The 15,649-nt window shown below is 39.3% G+C and overlaps 1 protein-coding gene across 1 annotated transcript in view; it reads left to right on the top strand.

Annotated features, from left to right (window-relative positions):
- LOC125238537 overlaps positions 1 to 15,649 on the top strand; it is a 40,812-nt gene that overhangs the window by 4,492 nt on the left and 20,671 nt on the right. The window contains exons 4-8 of the mRNA XM_048145871.1: positions 1,159 to 1,274; positions 11,336 to 11,428; positions 12,553 to 12,676; positions 14,499 to 14,552; positions 15,116 to 15,297. Coding sequence (XP_048001828.1) covers positions 1,159 to 1,274; positions 11,336 to 11,428; positions 12,553 to 12,676; positions 14,499 to 14,552; positions 15,116 to 15,297 — 569 coding nt within the window. The remainder of the gene's footprint in view (positions 1 to 1,158; positions 1,275 to 11,335; positions 11,429 to 12,552; positions 12,677 to 14,498; positions 14,553 to 15,115; positions 15,298 to 15,649) is intronic.

The raw sequence follows: 15,649 nt of genomic DNA on the forward strand, positions 1-15,649 counted from the left end.
TTCGCCATGTCTGTCTGTCCGTCCGTCCGTCCGTCCGCGGATAATCTCAGTAACCGTTAGCACTAGAAAGCTGAAATTTGGTACCAATATGTATATCAATCACGCCAACAAAGTGCAAAAATAAAAAATGGAAAAAAATGTTTTATTAGGGTACCCCCCCCTACATGTAAAGTGGGGGCTGATATTTTTTTTTCATTCCAACCCCAACGTGTGATATATTGTTGGATAGGTATTGAAAAATGAATAAGGGTTTACTAAGATCGTTTTTTGATAATATTAATAGTTTCGGAAATAATTGCTACTAAAGGAAAAAAAAGTGCGTCCCCCCCCCCCTAACTTTTGAACCATATATTTAAAAATTATGAAAAAAATCACAAAAGTAGAACTCTATAAAGACTTTCTAGGAAAATTGTTTTGAACTTGATAGGTTTAGTAGTTTTTGAGAAAAATAAGGAAAATACGGAACCCTACACTGAGCGTGGCCCAACACGCTCTTGGCCGGTTTTTTTAAATACCTATCCAACAATATATCACACGTTGGGGTTGGAATGAAAAAAATAATCTGTCCCCACTGCATGTAGGGGGTGTACCCTAACAAAACATTTTTTTCAACTTTTTATTTTACCACTTTGTCGGCATGATTGATATACATATTTGCACCAAATTTCAGCTTTCTAGTGCTAAACGGTTACTGAGATTATCCGCGAATGGACGGACGGACAGACTACGGAACCCTAAAAAAGCATACATACATTAGAACATGCTTAATTCATATTTAAATATGATTTCCCGTATTTTTTTATCTTATACCTTTAAGGTCCGTCTAGAGTTCATAATTGTAGTTTATAGTACAACGTGTTTTATAACTTTTTTAACCCCCGACGCAAAAACGAAGGGGTGTTATAAGTTTGACGTGTCTGTCTGTCTGTGTGTGTGTCTGTCTGTGGCATCGTAGCTCCCGAACGGATGAACCGATTTAGATTTAGTTTTTTTTTTGTCTGAAAGCTTAGTTAGTCGGGAGTGTTCTTAGCCATGTTTCATGAAAATCGGTCTACTATGTCGCAGTCGGGGGTTTTTTCAAAATCTTAATTTTGTGGTTAGGTTATATTACTTTAATACCCACTACCTTATATGCAATAATATTGTTTTCCCTTTCAGAAGCAACAGTTTCCTGGACCCGTATTACGCTGATGCCGCCACCGCTGTTCCTTCTCTGAGCCTCCTCTCAAATATTACTGAGAAATTCTTCAGCAAAACGGTCACCGCTCTCACAGGTAAATAGTTTAATACCTTTTTAATACCTACACTTCAATAAGGATGCGTTCGAATAGGCTAGTTTCCTATACTTAAAATAAAATATTTTATACAGTGCACGAAATAAAGCACCACATAATAGGCTACTTGCCTCCTAGTCAAATCAGCTTCTTTTTAAGAACTGTCAAAATAAATTTGAAAAACTTGCTAATATGGAATTATGAAATCGAATTGAGTGACGTCACGGCATCGATCTAAACTACCAAGATACACTATCACCTACAAATTCGACACTCAAAAGTGTCCGATCGCCAAGTTGCAAATGTGTGCGTCTAGTTGACAAACGAAAACTTCGCAATGTAGTAAAAACTACTTTAATTTTTTACAAAAACAACGTTATTTCTTAGTACTTAAAGTTCAATTTCAAATGCAAGCAATTGGCGGTTATGACATTAATGAATGTGATCATCGCGAAAGCCATAAAATTTTATTACCGCAGATCGCAGGTGTGCATATTTTTAAACAAATCTACGTCTTATTGCAACCAACATAAGTTTAATTTCGTTCGCGCTGCAACAATCTAAACGCCATTTTTACATTGGGAACGAGGATGGACAGAGGCATCATGGGAGTCGCGCTATGAGATGAAAGGCGAGAATGAGGAAATTTGCGGTATTTTTGCGAAAAACTGTTTTAAAAAATCCTATTAGATAGAAAATTTCTTAAGGAACAAAACGTTTGGTATAACATTTTTCGAGATTTTGCGTATTTTAAGCGAAAAAAAATGAGTTTTTACTGTATGATATTTTTATTGATATTATCTCAAACAAAAAAATATATAAGGTACGGCGGGACAATTTGGACTGGGGGAAAATTGCAACTGATCAATATCTCCACGTTTTGCAATGTTTGCATTATTAAATAGAGTCAACTGAGGTATATACAGGGTGTCCCACGGCGATGCCACATGGAGGGAAAGTACCTTAAATATCGTAGATAGCATATTTTGCTGAAAGAAGACTTCATTTTATTTTCAAAACTTAGTAAAAGTGCATTTAATTTTTTTTAATTTTTACTATGAGGACTTATACAGGGTGTATTTTGATAGCGGGTCAGTAAGGCCGGTATGAGATCCCGTAGTCCTACATGAAAATAGTCTAAGGGGACCATCCATCAATTTCAAATTTATGAAAAATGGCATTTACAGATTTTGGAAAAAACATACAGGGTGCTAGAAAAAGGGCATTTTTGACAAACGTATGTATGTATATATATATATAACATACGTGTGTGTGTGTGTGTGTGCGTGTAGTGAGTGTATGTGTAGCGATTATGTGAAGGTAAACAGTTGAGGGATTGTATGTGGTGCCGTGTGTGTGAGGGATGGTGCACTTGGAGAATATGAATTAAGTAGCTATTAAAACAAAGAAGAATTGAATGATGACATTAATTTATTATTCTACGTAATTTCTTTCAAAGATTTGTGTGGGTAAATCTTCTCTCCGCTCCTCAGCTATAATCTTACGCCATTTTTCCCTTTCAACGTCTTGTTTTGGGAATCTGGAATAAAAACCTTTTTTATTACTTAAAAACGAATTTGCTATTCCCGGGTTGTTTCTTTTTATAATTAAAGTGTAGCGGCGTTTAATTGGTGAGGCTACTTACATTTGTCCAGAGGCGCTTGTGGGGCCACGTGGAAACACTTTGGGAAAATCCTCACACTAAAACGATTGTCACATATAAACGGAAGCTTAGGTCACTGGTCGGAATATCACTTAAAATGTCAATTTTCACGTTTGTGTCGCGCCGGTGCACCGATAACTATTTTTAATTCGTAATAACGGGAGCGCAGATCATGGCGCTCGCACGGTCGAAGAGAGAGTTTTTTCTATATATCCGCCAGGTGGCGTGGTGGGGCACCGGAAAGTCGCTTTGGGACTTCTGTAATTGCCAGCTCCAAAAACTGTGCTACATATACATGGAAACAAGTATTCTTTCAAAATTGTGTTGCCTTGTATGTATGAAAATGAAATAACTATTTAACTATATCAAGAAAAGAAATTAAAACTAAAAATCTCTGTTCCTCGACGGAACATGCCGCTCACCTTAAAAGACACGGAGTGACTTTTAAAAGAAAATAAAAAAAGAAACCATACGAAAGTATACCAAAATATTTTATGAAACTTATATTTAACTTAACATTAAGAGTCGTAACGATTGTATAAGTTTATTCTAAAGGTAAGGGACAGACCTTCACAACAGGTCGTTTGAACAACGTGTTCCCGCTTTTCAATGTTACGACGCGAATAACTTGATCGCTGCCCGGATGGACAGCATGAACGCGCGCGAGTTTCCACTGCAGCGGCGGCAGGTGGTCGTCGCATACCACAACAACAGTACCTTCACGAACGGCGGGACCGCGGTCTTGCAGCCACTTTGTACTTTGTTGCAGTTGATGGAGATATTCACGACTCCATCGACGCCAGAAATGCTGGACAGCTTGCTGTATCCAGCGCCAACGTGTAAGACGATTAGGGTTCTCGTCTATCAGAGAAACGTCCGGTAGGGCCGTTAAGGGCTCACCGATTAAGAAATGGGCCGGCGTAAGAGGTAAAGGATCCGCGGAGTCCGAACTTAGAACGCAGAGCGGACGACTGTTTAATACAGCTTCGATTTGACACGTCAAAGTGTGCATACAATCATATGTTTGCGTTTGTGTACCTATTACGCGATGTAAATGAGTTTTGAAACTCTTAACAGCTGCTTCAAATAATCCACCGAAATGACTAGCATAAGGTGGTTGAAAATGCCAAGTTAATCCTTGTTTTAAAGTTTGTTGATTAAGGGCACTCATGACCGAATCATTACGTAAAAAAATATATAACTCTTGAAGGTAATTATTACAACCAACAAAGTTACGTCCGCAATCGGTATATATATCCGTACAATATCCTCGACGGGACGTGAAACGTCGCAACGCAGCTAAAAAACCTTCCGTGGAAAGTTCGGAAACTAACTCAAGATGTACAGCTTTAACGCTCATACATACGAAAACTGCAACGTAACATTTTATTATTTTTGCATTACGAACCTTATTAGCGCGTACGTAGAATGGCCCACAAAAGTCACAAGACGTTTTACTAAACACACGTGCGGGGCGTAGCCGAACCGAGGGTAACATTCCTATGCGCGGCTGGCAGCGAGTCGGTCGAGCGCGGAAGCATTTGATACAACGATGTACGCGGAGGCGAACAATATCACGACCAGAGATAATCCAGTATCGCTGTAAGAGCGAGTTTTGCACGCACTGCGAACCGGCATGTAGTTCCTTTATATGCGCATCGTCAATGATAAGATTTGTAAGAGGATGTCTTTTAGGTAAAATCAATTGATGTTTTGATTCAAAAGGTAAAAGTGATTTGTGAATACGTCCGCCGACGCGTAACAAACCATCCCTATCTATAATGGGCGTGAGACGCCGCAAACGAATTGACGGAAGTTTATTTGACGAAATCCTCTTAATGTCGTCTTCGAACACTTTTTGTTGTGTAATCAATATTAGTCGATTTAATGCAAAATTGTACTCTGGTACGGTGACGTACTTTGGGAATGTTTGTTTATGTTTCCTGCATTTATTGTAGAAACGAAATATGACTGCCGTGACGCGAACTAATTTACCTAGCGACGAAAATCGCGTTATAAGAGTGTCGTCGTCCGGGGAAGGAGGCAATGTGGACACACATGCATAACTAAGACTTGCCGAGTCATGTGTATTGCGTTTTTCCTCGTTCGTGTTTACCCCCGGTTTTGGTATAGGCCAGGAGTCGCGACTTTGTTGGAGCCATGTAGGACCATGGAACCACAAGTCATTTTGTACGAGCGCGGCGGGGAGCAGACCGCGAGACGCCGGGTCAGCGCTGTTATCAGCTGACGGGACGTGACGCCAACAGCGCGCCGGGACACGGGACAAAATCTCACTAGTGCGGTTCGAGACAAACGTTTTCCATTCGTGCGGGGGTGACTGAAGCCACGCGAGCACGACGGAACTGTCAGACCATGCGTACACTTGATCGGGGTGAATGTGACCACCGTAAAGATGCATAACTTTTTCAATTAATTTTGATAGGATTACACAACCCATCAATTCCATTCTAGGTATAGTAAGGCATACCCGAAGAGGTGCAACGCGACTTTTAGCCATGACTAAATAGGTTTGAACTCGCCCGGTGTTGTCCGTCAGACGTATATAAACACATGCTGCGTATGCAATTTTGCTTGCGTCGGCAAATCCGTGAATTTCGATTGAATCGAAGTCGTCAGTATTGAAAATATGACGAGGAAAAGAAATTTGCGATAGGAGCGGTAGCTCGTTAATAAAACTCGTCCATGAGTTAATAATATCGATAGGGGGTTCTGAGTCCCAGGAAATTTTGGCTAACCATAGCAATTGAATTAAATGTTTGGCAAACAATGTCACCGGAGATAATAACCCGAGGGGGTCGTAAATTTTTGCAATTTCGGAAAGAATCGCCCGCTTTGTACAGGCCTGCGAAGAACTTTGAACTTTGAAACTAAATGCGTCAGATCTTGGATTCCATTGAAGTCCAAGGACCTTGACCCCTTTGTCATTTTCCATTTCGGCAAAATGAACATTTTCGCGCCGCTCACCATGAAACTCTGTCGGTCGCGTGGCAGCGAGAATGGCTGGCGAGTTACTTTGCCACTTTCGCAATTCGAACCCGGCCGTGGCACAAATACCTATCAGCTCCTGCTGCAGATTGAGGGCTTCGGCTAAGGTATCTGCGCCGGTCACCACATCGTCGACGAACACGTCATTTAGGAGGACTGGCGAGGCGAGCGGGAAACGCTCGGCTTCGTCATGCGCGAGCTGTTTAATTGTGCGCAAGGCGAGATAAGGGGAACTACTGATACCAAAAGTAACGGTACGCAGCCTATAATCGCGCAGAGGTTCCTCTGGCGACTTGCGCCACAGGATGCGCTGAAAGTCCCTATCACTCTCACGTACAAGAATATTCCGATACATTTGTTTAATATCAGAACAAAATGCAACTTTATGTACTCGAAATTTTAGAAGTACATCTACTATGTCTAAGTGTAACTTAGGCCCTTTTAGCAACGCATCATTGAGCGCGTAGCCACTCGTTGTGCGACAACCAGCATCATAGACAACACGAGTTCGGGTAGTGTCGGAAATCTTCGACACCGAGTGGTGCGGGATGTAATAACTCGCGCCAGCGGGGGTTATCGTCCGCGAGCTCCATGTGGTTAAGATCCACATACTCCTGGAGGCACGCGTGATACTCCGCCTTCAGCTGGGGGTTTCGTTCTAGACGGTATTCCAGTTTGTGGAAACGTGCTAGAGCAATTTGCCGAGACTCGCCGAGGGGCGGTGCATCGGGCTTGAATGGCAGAGCAACTATGTATCGCCCTGTCTCATCGCGCGTATGCGTCTTTTGGAAAAAGGATTCGCATAGCTTTTCTTCGGGAGTGTAACTCCGCATCTCTGGAACTGACTCTAGCTCCCAAAACTTCTCGAGATTGTCGTTGTCGAACGACGTAAAACAAGTATGGCGTGGAGTCGAAATATTAGAAGTAAAGTTGACTTTACCCCCTAGTAAATAACCAAATACACTATTGATTGCGGTGGGTGTGCCAGGTTTACCCCTGACTATACCCTCGCGAATGACATCCATGAAAATGTCCTCGCCAAGTATCATGTCAACCGGCTGAGGTTTATGAAATTCAGGGTCGGCTAGAGCGAGCCCTTGCAAATGAGGCCATTCCCCGTACGGTGCTAGTGGTACACTAGGCATTTGACGGGTTAATTTTGACAAAATAGTAGCCTCCAAAGGAATACTTGGACTTTGTTTGCCCTTGGGCGAAATTGAGCACACGAAGGTACCCCTAGGGTTGAGCGGTAAATCACCGACACCTACCAACGGCTCGCTGACATTTCGTCGCGGTAAATTTAATCGTTGCATACACGATTCAGTAATAAGAGCTGCTTGTGAGCCCCCGTCTAACATACAACGAATTGTAGCAATTTTATTACCTTCGTAATAAAGGTCAACCAACGCAGTTGACAGTAACACCGTATGAGGCTCAGTACCTAAACCTAGATTATTTTGATTCACGCCGTGAACAGCTGATGGGCTCGGGACAGCGCCCGCGCCGGGCTGCGACTGCTCCGTTAGAGCGAGCGAGACGGCAACTAGTTCCGCGGCTTCATTGTTCGCCGGGAAGGGTCGCGTACGCGTAAGGTCCGAATCTAAATGAATTAAGGTGTGGTGCTTCTTATTGCACTTACGACACTTAAAACTTGATTTACAATTACGTAAGTCATGTCCGGAACATAAACAATTATAACAAATGTTATTTGTTTGAACAAATGTGAATCTATCTTTAGTAGACAAATTTAAAAATTCTAAACATTTGTGAAGTGAATGGAAGCCTTTGCACTTCACGCAAGATCGAACCTTATTCGTATCGACATACGGTCGAGTTTGGTCTGACGTATTCGTAATTAAAACCCGTTTAGGTGTAATTTGATTTGAATTTAAATTATTTTTATTTGTTGTAATTAAGGAATTATTTTTTGTGGACTGTATGTGGGAAACTGTAATCATCTGTTCCGCCGTAAGTTCGCGCTCTAAGAATGTAATTAAGGTTTGGACTTTAGGTATTTCACTTGGGTTGGTTAAAGAACGTTCATATTCTTTTCGCGTATTAACGGGAATTTTACGTAATAATAAATTTAACAGAACGAAGTCCCATTCTTTAACCGGAAACTCCAAAACTTCAAGTGCTTTAATATTTTCGTGGTAAACATTAAGCAAATTTCGCATAGCAACAACTGATGAGCGCGCGGAACAAGAATCGATATCGAATAATTTATCTAGATGTTGTGACGCAATAATGCGTTTGTTGTCATAACGGGATTTTAGAACATCGATCGCAATTGAATAATTACTTTCCGTTATGGGAATTGATTTAATTAAATTAAATGGTTCGTTTTTAACCGAAAGTAGTAAATACCTAAACTTTTCCGCGTCAGTGTAGGCATTGTTGTTGTGGACCAACGATTGAAATAAGTCGAAAAAGGCGGGCCAGCCCGTAGGTTCACCGTGAAATTCAGGAAGCGACAATTTAGGCAAGTTTCGACGGTCGTTCATAAACGTGTCGTGTTGGCTAGGCACAGGAATGCGGCTCGCTCGCCGCTTTTCTACATCTACCTCCTTTAGGTTATTTAAATGCGTAACTATCGCGTAATATAAATCGTTGAAATCATTTCGAATCTTAATGTTGGCTTCTTTGTTGAAGCTATTAGACTTAATTAATGCCTTTTCGATCTTAGTTTGAATTTTGGTAAACTTTCGCTGGTGCGCTGTTAAATCGGAAGTTCTTGAACGAAATTGTTCTATATTCGTTGCTGCGAACTGTAATGTTCGTTTTAATTCGTCGAGAATTAGATCTCGCTCGAATAAATCTTGTGTCATACACGATGTGTCGGTTTCGACACCGTCTGTAGGATTCGGTACCATTTTGCCGTGAGCAAAGATGGCGGAAATTACAATGAAAAATTGAACTACAAACGTATGTAATTGGAATGATGGGTACGTAATACCGCAAAATACACGGGCAACACAACGTGAGAAAGAAAAATCCGGATCGAACGGATCAAAAAACTATATGTAGCGGCGTTTAATTGGTGAGGCTACTTACATTTGTCCAGAGGCGCTTGTGGGGCCACGTGGAAACACTTTGGGAAAATCCTCACACTAAAACGATTGTCACATATAAACGGAAGCTTAGGTCACTGGTCGGAATATCACTTAAAATGTCAATTTTCACGTTTGTGTCGCGCCGGTGCACCGATAACTATTTTTAATTCGTAATAACGGGAGCGCAGATCATGGCGCTCGCACGGTCGAAGAGAGAGTTTTTTCTATATATCCGCCAGGTGGCGTGGTGGGGCACCGGAAAGTCGCTTTGGGACTTCTGTAATTGCCAGCTCCAAAAAACTGTGCTACATATACATGGAAACAAGTATTCTTTCAAAATTGTGTTGCCTTGTATGTATGAAAATGAAATAACTATTTAACTATATCAAGAAAAGAAATTAAAACTAAAAATCTCTGTTCCTCGACGGAACATAAAGTAATTTATAAGATATGTATTAATGTTATTGAATTGAAATCATTTATTTCAGACTTATTGGTCCATAATAATAAATAAATACATACATTATTAATATGAAATAGGCTTCTTTTACAAAAAATATAAATTAGCGACTCCATCATTCCATTTTTAACTATGTTCCACTTCAACCATCTTTTGTCGCCGTCCGCTCATTACTAGTATAGCGCGAGAGAAAGAGACAAACTGCGTGAGACCAAATCAAGGAATTTACTTCAATTATTCTAGAAAATAAATGTTTTTAGTAAGTTAGGAAGCCATTTTGGCCACAAATGCATAACATTATAAAATTATTAACAATTACTTACCTGAAATACGATACGTCATCCTTTTTTAACGTATATAAGGTGTTATTTTTGCACTTTTTTACGGAGCACTTAGGCATGTTGCCGACACGGCGGATGAAGCGCTACTGACCGCCCAATTGTGCTTAGAACATTTTCAAGCACAATTTGCTGCGGACACATTCTAAGCCGTGATGGTGCATCTAGGTAGTTTAGATCGATGCGTCACGGTCAATTCTGTTACTTTATATATTTCTACCTGAGTTAAATAGAAATTCGATTAAAAATAACTTCGGTCAATAGTTTTCTAATAATTATCTGATACTTTATTTCGTGCATGGTATAAAAATATTTTATTTTAAGAGCATTCAAGTTCCCTATTAGAAGAAAAACATGGACAGTAGTTATGTTTAAACATAATTTCTATTTAATAAGTTAAAGAGAAAGATATAAAGTAAATGAATTGTCCGTGACGTCACTCCTCAGTTTTTCATAGTAATTCCATATTAGCAAATCGTTTTGACAGTTCTTAAAAAGAAGCTGATTTGACTAGTAGGAAACTAGCCTGTTACGATGGGGCTGTGTCGCGCGGCTGCGTTCGTGGTCTCACAAATGGTCTCGTCGGAAGATCAGCGCTGACCTCCGGGTCAGCATTATGCTGAGACGGGACCATTTCGTGATAAACTTATCAATCCATTGTACGTTTGTAGTTTTAGTAATACTGTTTTTTTTTTCTTTATTTTCTTTTCTTTTCTTACCCAAGAACTCCACCACTTGCCGCGATAATTGGTGGAGTGCACGCTGGTTCGATTCCAGTCGTGGTTACTTTTCTCCTAGTATATTGCATTTATAGGGAACTTGACTCTAGTTGAAATATTTTATACCATGTACGAAATGAAGCATCAGATAAAGTTATTTTTAAATCCAATTTCTATTTAATAAGTGAGGTAGAAATATTAGTCATACTTGTTATGGAGGATTTTTGGCCAAAAGCTGCACTTTTAGATGGAAGGAAGCCGCTTTGCATGGTGATAGTAGACATCATAGTAAACGATTTTTTCCGAAGATATCGGAATTTCATCCCTTAGGAGCCGAGCGTAGCAAAAAACGACGGACAAGTTGTACAATGTCGATATAGGTACCTATGGGTTTTTAAAATTCATATCACCATGCAAAGCTACTTGCTTCCATCTAAAAGTGCAGCTTTTTTTTCATTACGAGTATGACTATATATAAAGTAACCGTGACGTCACTCAATTCGATTTCATATTAATTCCATATTAGCAAGACGTTGAAATTCGTTTTGACAGTTCTTAAAAAGAAGCTGATGAAATGAGCCTATTTCAGGTCACCTAAGAAATCTTATTTTTTATAAGTTGTACCTCATTTTACAGATTCTTAGTCACACGCTCGAAATGTTTCAAAACACGTAGATAAGTATCTGTTTTCAATAGTATGAGCAGTGATAGACTGACAGTGCTTGAAAATGAGGACCTGTGACTTAGGTTCTCTGAAATATGTCGCGTGAGTCACAAAAGATAAATAATAAACATTAGATTATTATTAATAATTGTCTGCAGACTTTGCGGACAATGAGAACTGCAAGATGAAGACATTTAGTCAGCTTTCGGAAGGAGAGATCGAGTTTGTGAAGGAGGTTCTATCATTTGCAGGTCAGTTTAATTTTCATAATACCAAAGAAGATGGATCAGTTATATAGAGTTACTGTCCAAATAAAACTGTGTAGTCACAGTGTATGACTGCCATCTCTCGACACAGGATTAAAGCATTTGAACCTTCGTTCTGACTGGGCATTTTCGTAAAAAAAGTTTTTTTTTTTAATAGGTAAATTTGGTTTTTCCTACTCAGAATCACGAGCCCTTTCGATCCTACTATGTAAAAAAAGCGTCCCAAATTTAATTTTTCCACTTCGCTACCATTTTTAGGGTTCCGTAGTCAACTAGGAACCCTTATAGTTTCGCCATGTCTGTCCGTCCGTCCGTCCGTCCGTCCGTCCGTCCGTCCGTCCGTCCGTCCGTCCGTCCGTCCGTCCGTCCGTCCGCGGATAATCTCAGTAACCGTTAGCACTAGAAAGCTGAAATTTGGTACCAATATGTATATCAATCACGCCAACAAAGTGCAAAAATAAAAAATGGAAAAAAATGTTTTATTAGGGTACCCCCCCTACATGTAAAGTGGGGGCTGATATTTTTTTTCATTCCAACCCCAACGTGTGATATATTGTTGGATAGGTATTTAAAAATGAATAAGGGTTTACTAAGATCGTTTTTTGATAATATTAATATTTTCGGAAATAATCGCTCCTAAAGGAAAAAAAAGTGCGTCCCCCCCCCCTCTAACTTTTGAACCATATGTTTAAAAAATATGAAAAAAATCACAAAAGTAGAACTTTATAAGGACTTTCTAGTAAAATTGTTTTGAACTTGATAGGTTCAGTAGTTTTTGAGAAAAATACGGAAAACTACGGAACCCTACACTGAGCGTGGCCCGACACGCTCTTGGCCAGTTTTTTTAAACACTTTGTATAGCGGTTGCAAAGTGATTCTGAGTAGGAAAACCGTAATATTTACCTACCTTAGAAAAAAACAATTTTTATGATTGTTCTCGCGAAAATGCCCCACTTGTAGGGGGTTAGAAATAAGGGACAAAAAGTAGCTTGTGTCACTATCTCCATTTAAAAAATCAAGTCAATTCCTCGCTCCGTTTTGCCGTGAAAGACGGACAAACAAAGAGACACACACACTTTCCCATTTATAACATTAAATATGGATTACAGGAACCATATCGGTGCGAGACATGTTCATGCCGAAATACCGCATTTTGTTGTGGAAACTGGATCGAATCGTGAAGAGAGCGCGACACACTTGTGAACTCACTTACACCGTCGTTGAGAAAGACAGGTTAGTTATACAACCTGGGCCTAAATAACTTGAAAGATTCTAACAGTCTTTTTCTACTCGTCGACTTTAATCTGTCAATTAGGACACCACAGACTAAACTACTAACTAAGTGCTGACTTTTCAGTGTTGGATAGTCTTTGACACTTAGTCAACTATAATATTTCATTACACTTCACTTAAGTTAACTGAAAAAAATTCAAAAATAAAACTTCATACAAGTTCTATACTAATTTGCGATACCGGGAAATTTTTCTGCATCTTTTTTTTTAACTATCGCGTTATCGACCAATCACAGACGGTTATTACAAATAAATAAATAAATATTATAGGACATTCTTACACAGATTGACTGACGCCCACGGTAAGCTCAAGAAGGCTTGTGTTGTGGGTACTCAGACAACGATATATATAAATATATAAATACTTATATACATAGAAAACATCCATGACTCGGGAACAAATATCTGTGCTCATCACACAAATAAATTACAAACAATTGGTTGCCAAGTAATTCGATGTTGATACAACGGTGAACGACGCCATTAACATTAATTTTAACTTGAATTATGATATTTTTCGTCCATTGATGATGAAGATAATGACTCATAGAAAAATTATTGTATACAATAGTGATATAGTCAAGCTTTCCACTCTCGTACCGTACTATTAGGCCACTCAGCAAGCTTCGTGGCCTAAAAACGGTACTCGACTGAAAAGCTTTGTATTATATCACGATTGTATAAAATAAAATACTAATTCCTCACCACATTTAGAGACTATAATGTCATTCATTATGAGATTATCCGGATTTGGCTCAGAGTCAGAGATAATTAAATGTTTCTCTAAAACTGTTTTTAACCCCCGACGCAAAAACGAAGGGGTGTTATAAGTTTGACGTGTCTGTCTGTCTGTCTGTCTGTCTATCTGTCTGTCTGTCTGTCTTTTTGTCTGTGTGTGTGTCTGTCTGTGGCATCGTAGCTCCCGAACGGATGAACCGATTTTGATTTAGTTTTTTTTGTCTGAATGCTGAGTTAGTCGGGAGTGTTCTTAGCCATGTTTCATGAAAAACGGTCCACTATGTCGCGGTCGGGAGTTTTTTCAAAATTTTAATTTTGTGGTTATACCATAGAAATATAAGAAGATCATACCATTCCATACATTAAAATGTGACCGTCTATGAACGCGCATACACTACACCACACATAGATGGCGCCACAAAAAAAATGTCTTGTAGCTTTTCTTATATTTAATCTATGGTTTTACATAACTCAGGCAATAACGCATTTAGACGAATTTACACCACTCTGTTACTGTATTCTATTCTAGTCTTGGCATGTTAATTAAATGATATTAGAAAGAGTTACTTATAAAAAAACCTAAGCTTTATTTTTTGGTTATGATTTATCTAATGCATGCCAAAAGTTTTATAAAATCTAAAAAAATATTTTCTCCAAAAATGACAAAAGGGCATTTCTCAGAGCGTTTAATTTTTTTTGATTTCGGTGGCAACATTTTTACGTGAATCCTGTAAGAGTCACATGAAATTTTGTCAATTAAAATAGAAGTCGCGGATTTCTACCAGAAACTCACGCTACGCTTACGGGGTTCGCCACTTCTATTTGCCACCGAAATCAAAAAAGTTGAAACGCTCTGAGAAATGCCCAAAAGTCATAATTATGATATTTTTTGCTTGTTAAAATCTTTCGGGTTATTCAGGCCCACGGTGTATAGTGTTAAAATATTTTTAAAGTAGGTACAAAATTTGGAGCAGAAATACTTTTTCTTCTTGGACGTATCGTTTCACCTTATTTTATTATTTCAGAAGTATAACATGGATTAAACGCCAAAAATCTGCCAGTGCCATTTCTACATCAGCGTAAGTATTTTCTACATTTTCTTTTTGCCAGTAATTATTTCATCAACTTTTTTAGAAGAAATGTTGATCTAACATTGAGATCTGGGGCCCGTTTCTCGAAAGGTATTACAAGTGCGCGAACTGTCAAATCGTATGGGTTTCCATGGAAACACACTTGTGTTACAAGACTTGTACCTTTCGAGAAATGGGCCCCAGAGCTGCAGAAAATGTACCTACCAGAAATGTTCATATTTCGATAAAATCAAGTTTTCTATATAAAAATGCGATAAACCATTTAAAAACACATGTCTATGTTTACCAAATACATGGTGAAACACTAAAACAGTTATTGTCGGTCAATACCGGTATCTGTTTACCGACAATACCGGTATTACTTTATTGACCGACAATACCGGTAATCGGTATCAGTTTTTTTTTAATATTTTTTTTTACTAGCCTGGTGTAGTGTCCCACTGCTGGGCAAACCACTCAACCCTGTGACGTGTGTAATCCTGCCAGCGTGGATAGAATGCGACCAAGTCATTTTTTTTGCAATGCATTAAATAATAATCCAACTTTTTCAGAGACACCGAATCTTCACCGCTCCCACCGTTGGAACTGCTCACAAACATCACAGAGGACTTCTTCAAAGAGACCGTTAAAGATTTAACGCATTTCGCGGACGACGCCACCATTGCCAGTTGGACTTTCTGTCAGCTTACCGGGGAACAGATACTGTTTGTCAAGAATATTAGACAATTGGCAGGTATGTTACGGCTCAGCCACGACATTGGTCTAAGCGCGACAGCAGTGATCAGCAGCCATATATTGGAGCGAGACACAGCGATGAGACTCTTCATTCGCACGTATGGTTGCCGCTAACCGCTCTCGCGCTTAGACCAATGTCGTGGCTGGGTCGTTAGGGCATTTTTGCGACAAGTATCACAAGAAAATTTTTCTAAGGTAGGTAAATTTTATGTTTTTCTAAGGTAGAATTAATGAAATGCCAGAGGACGTAAGACTAAAGTATCTGAATGTTTCCATGCGTTTTAATACATGATAAAAAATGTATTAAAACGCATTTGTTACAATCTTACGTCTTAAGCCATGTTATACTA

Source organism: Leguminivora glycinivorella, chromosome 24 (assembly GCF_023078275.1).
Source record: "Leguminivora glycinivorella isolate SPB_JAAS2020 chromosome 24, LegGlyc_1.1, whole genome shotgun sequence".
Taxonomy (NCBI): domain Eukaryota; kingdom Metazoa; phylum Arthropoda; class Insecta; order Lepidoptera; family Tortricidae; genus Leguminivora; species Leguminivora glycinivorella.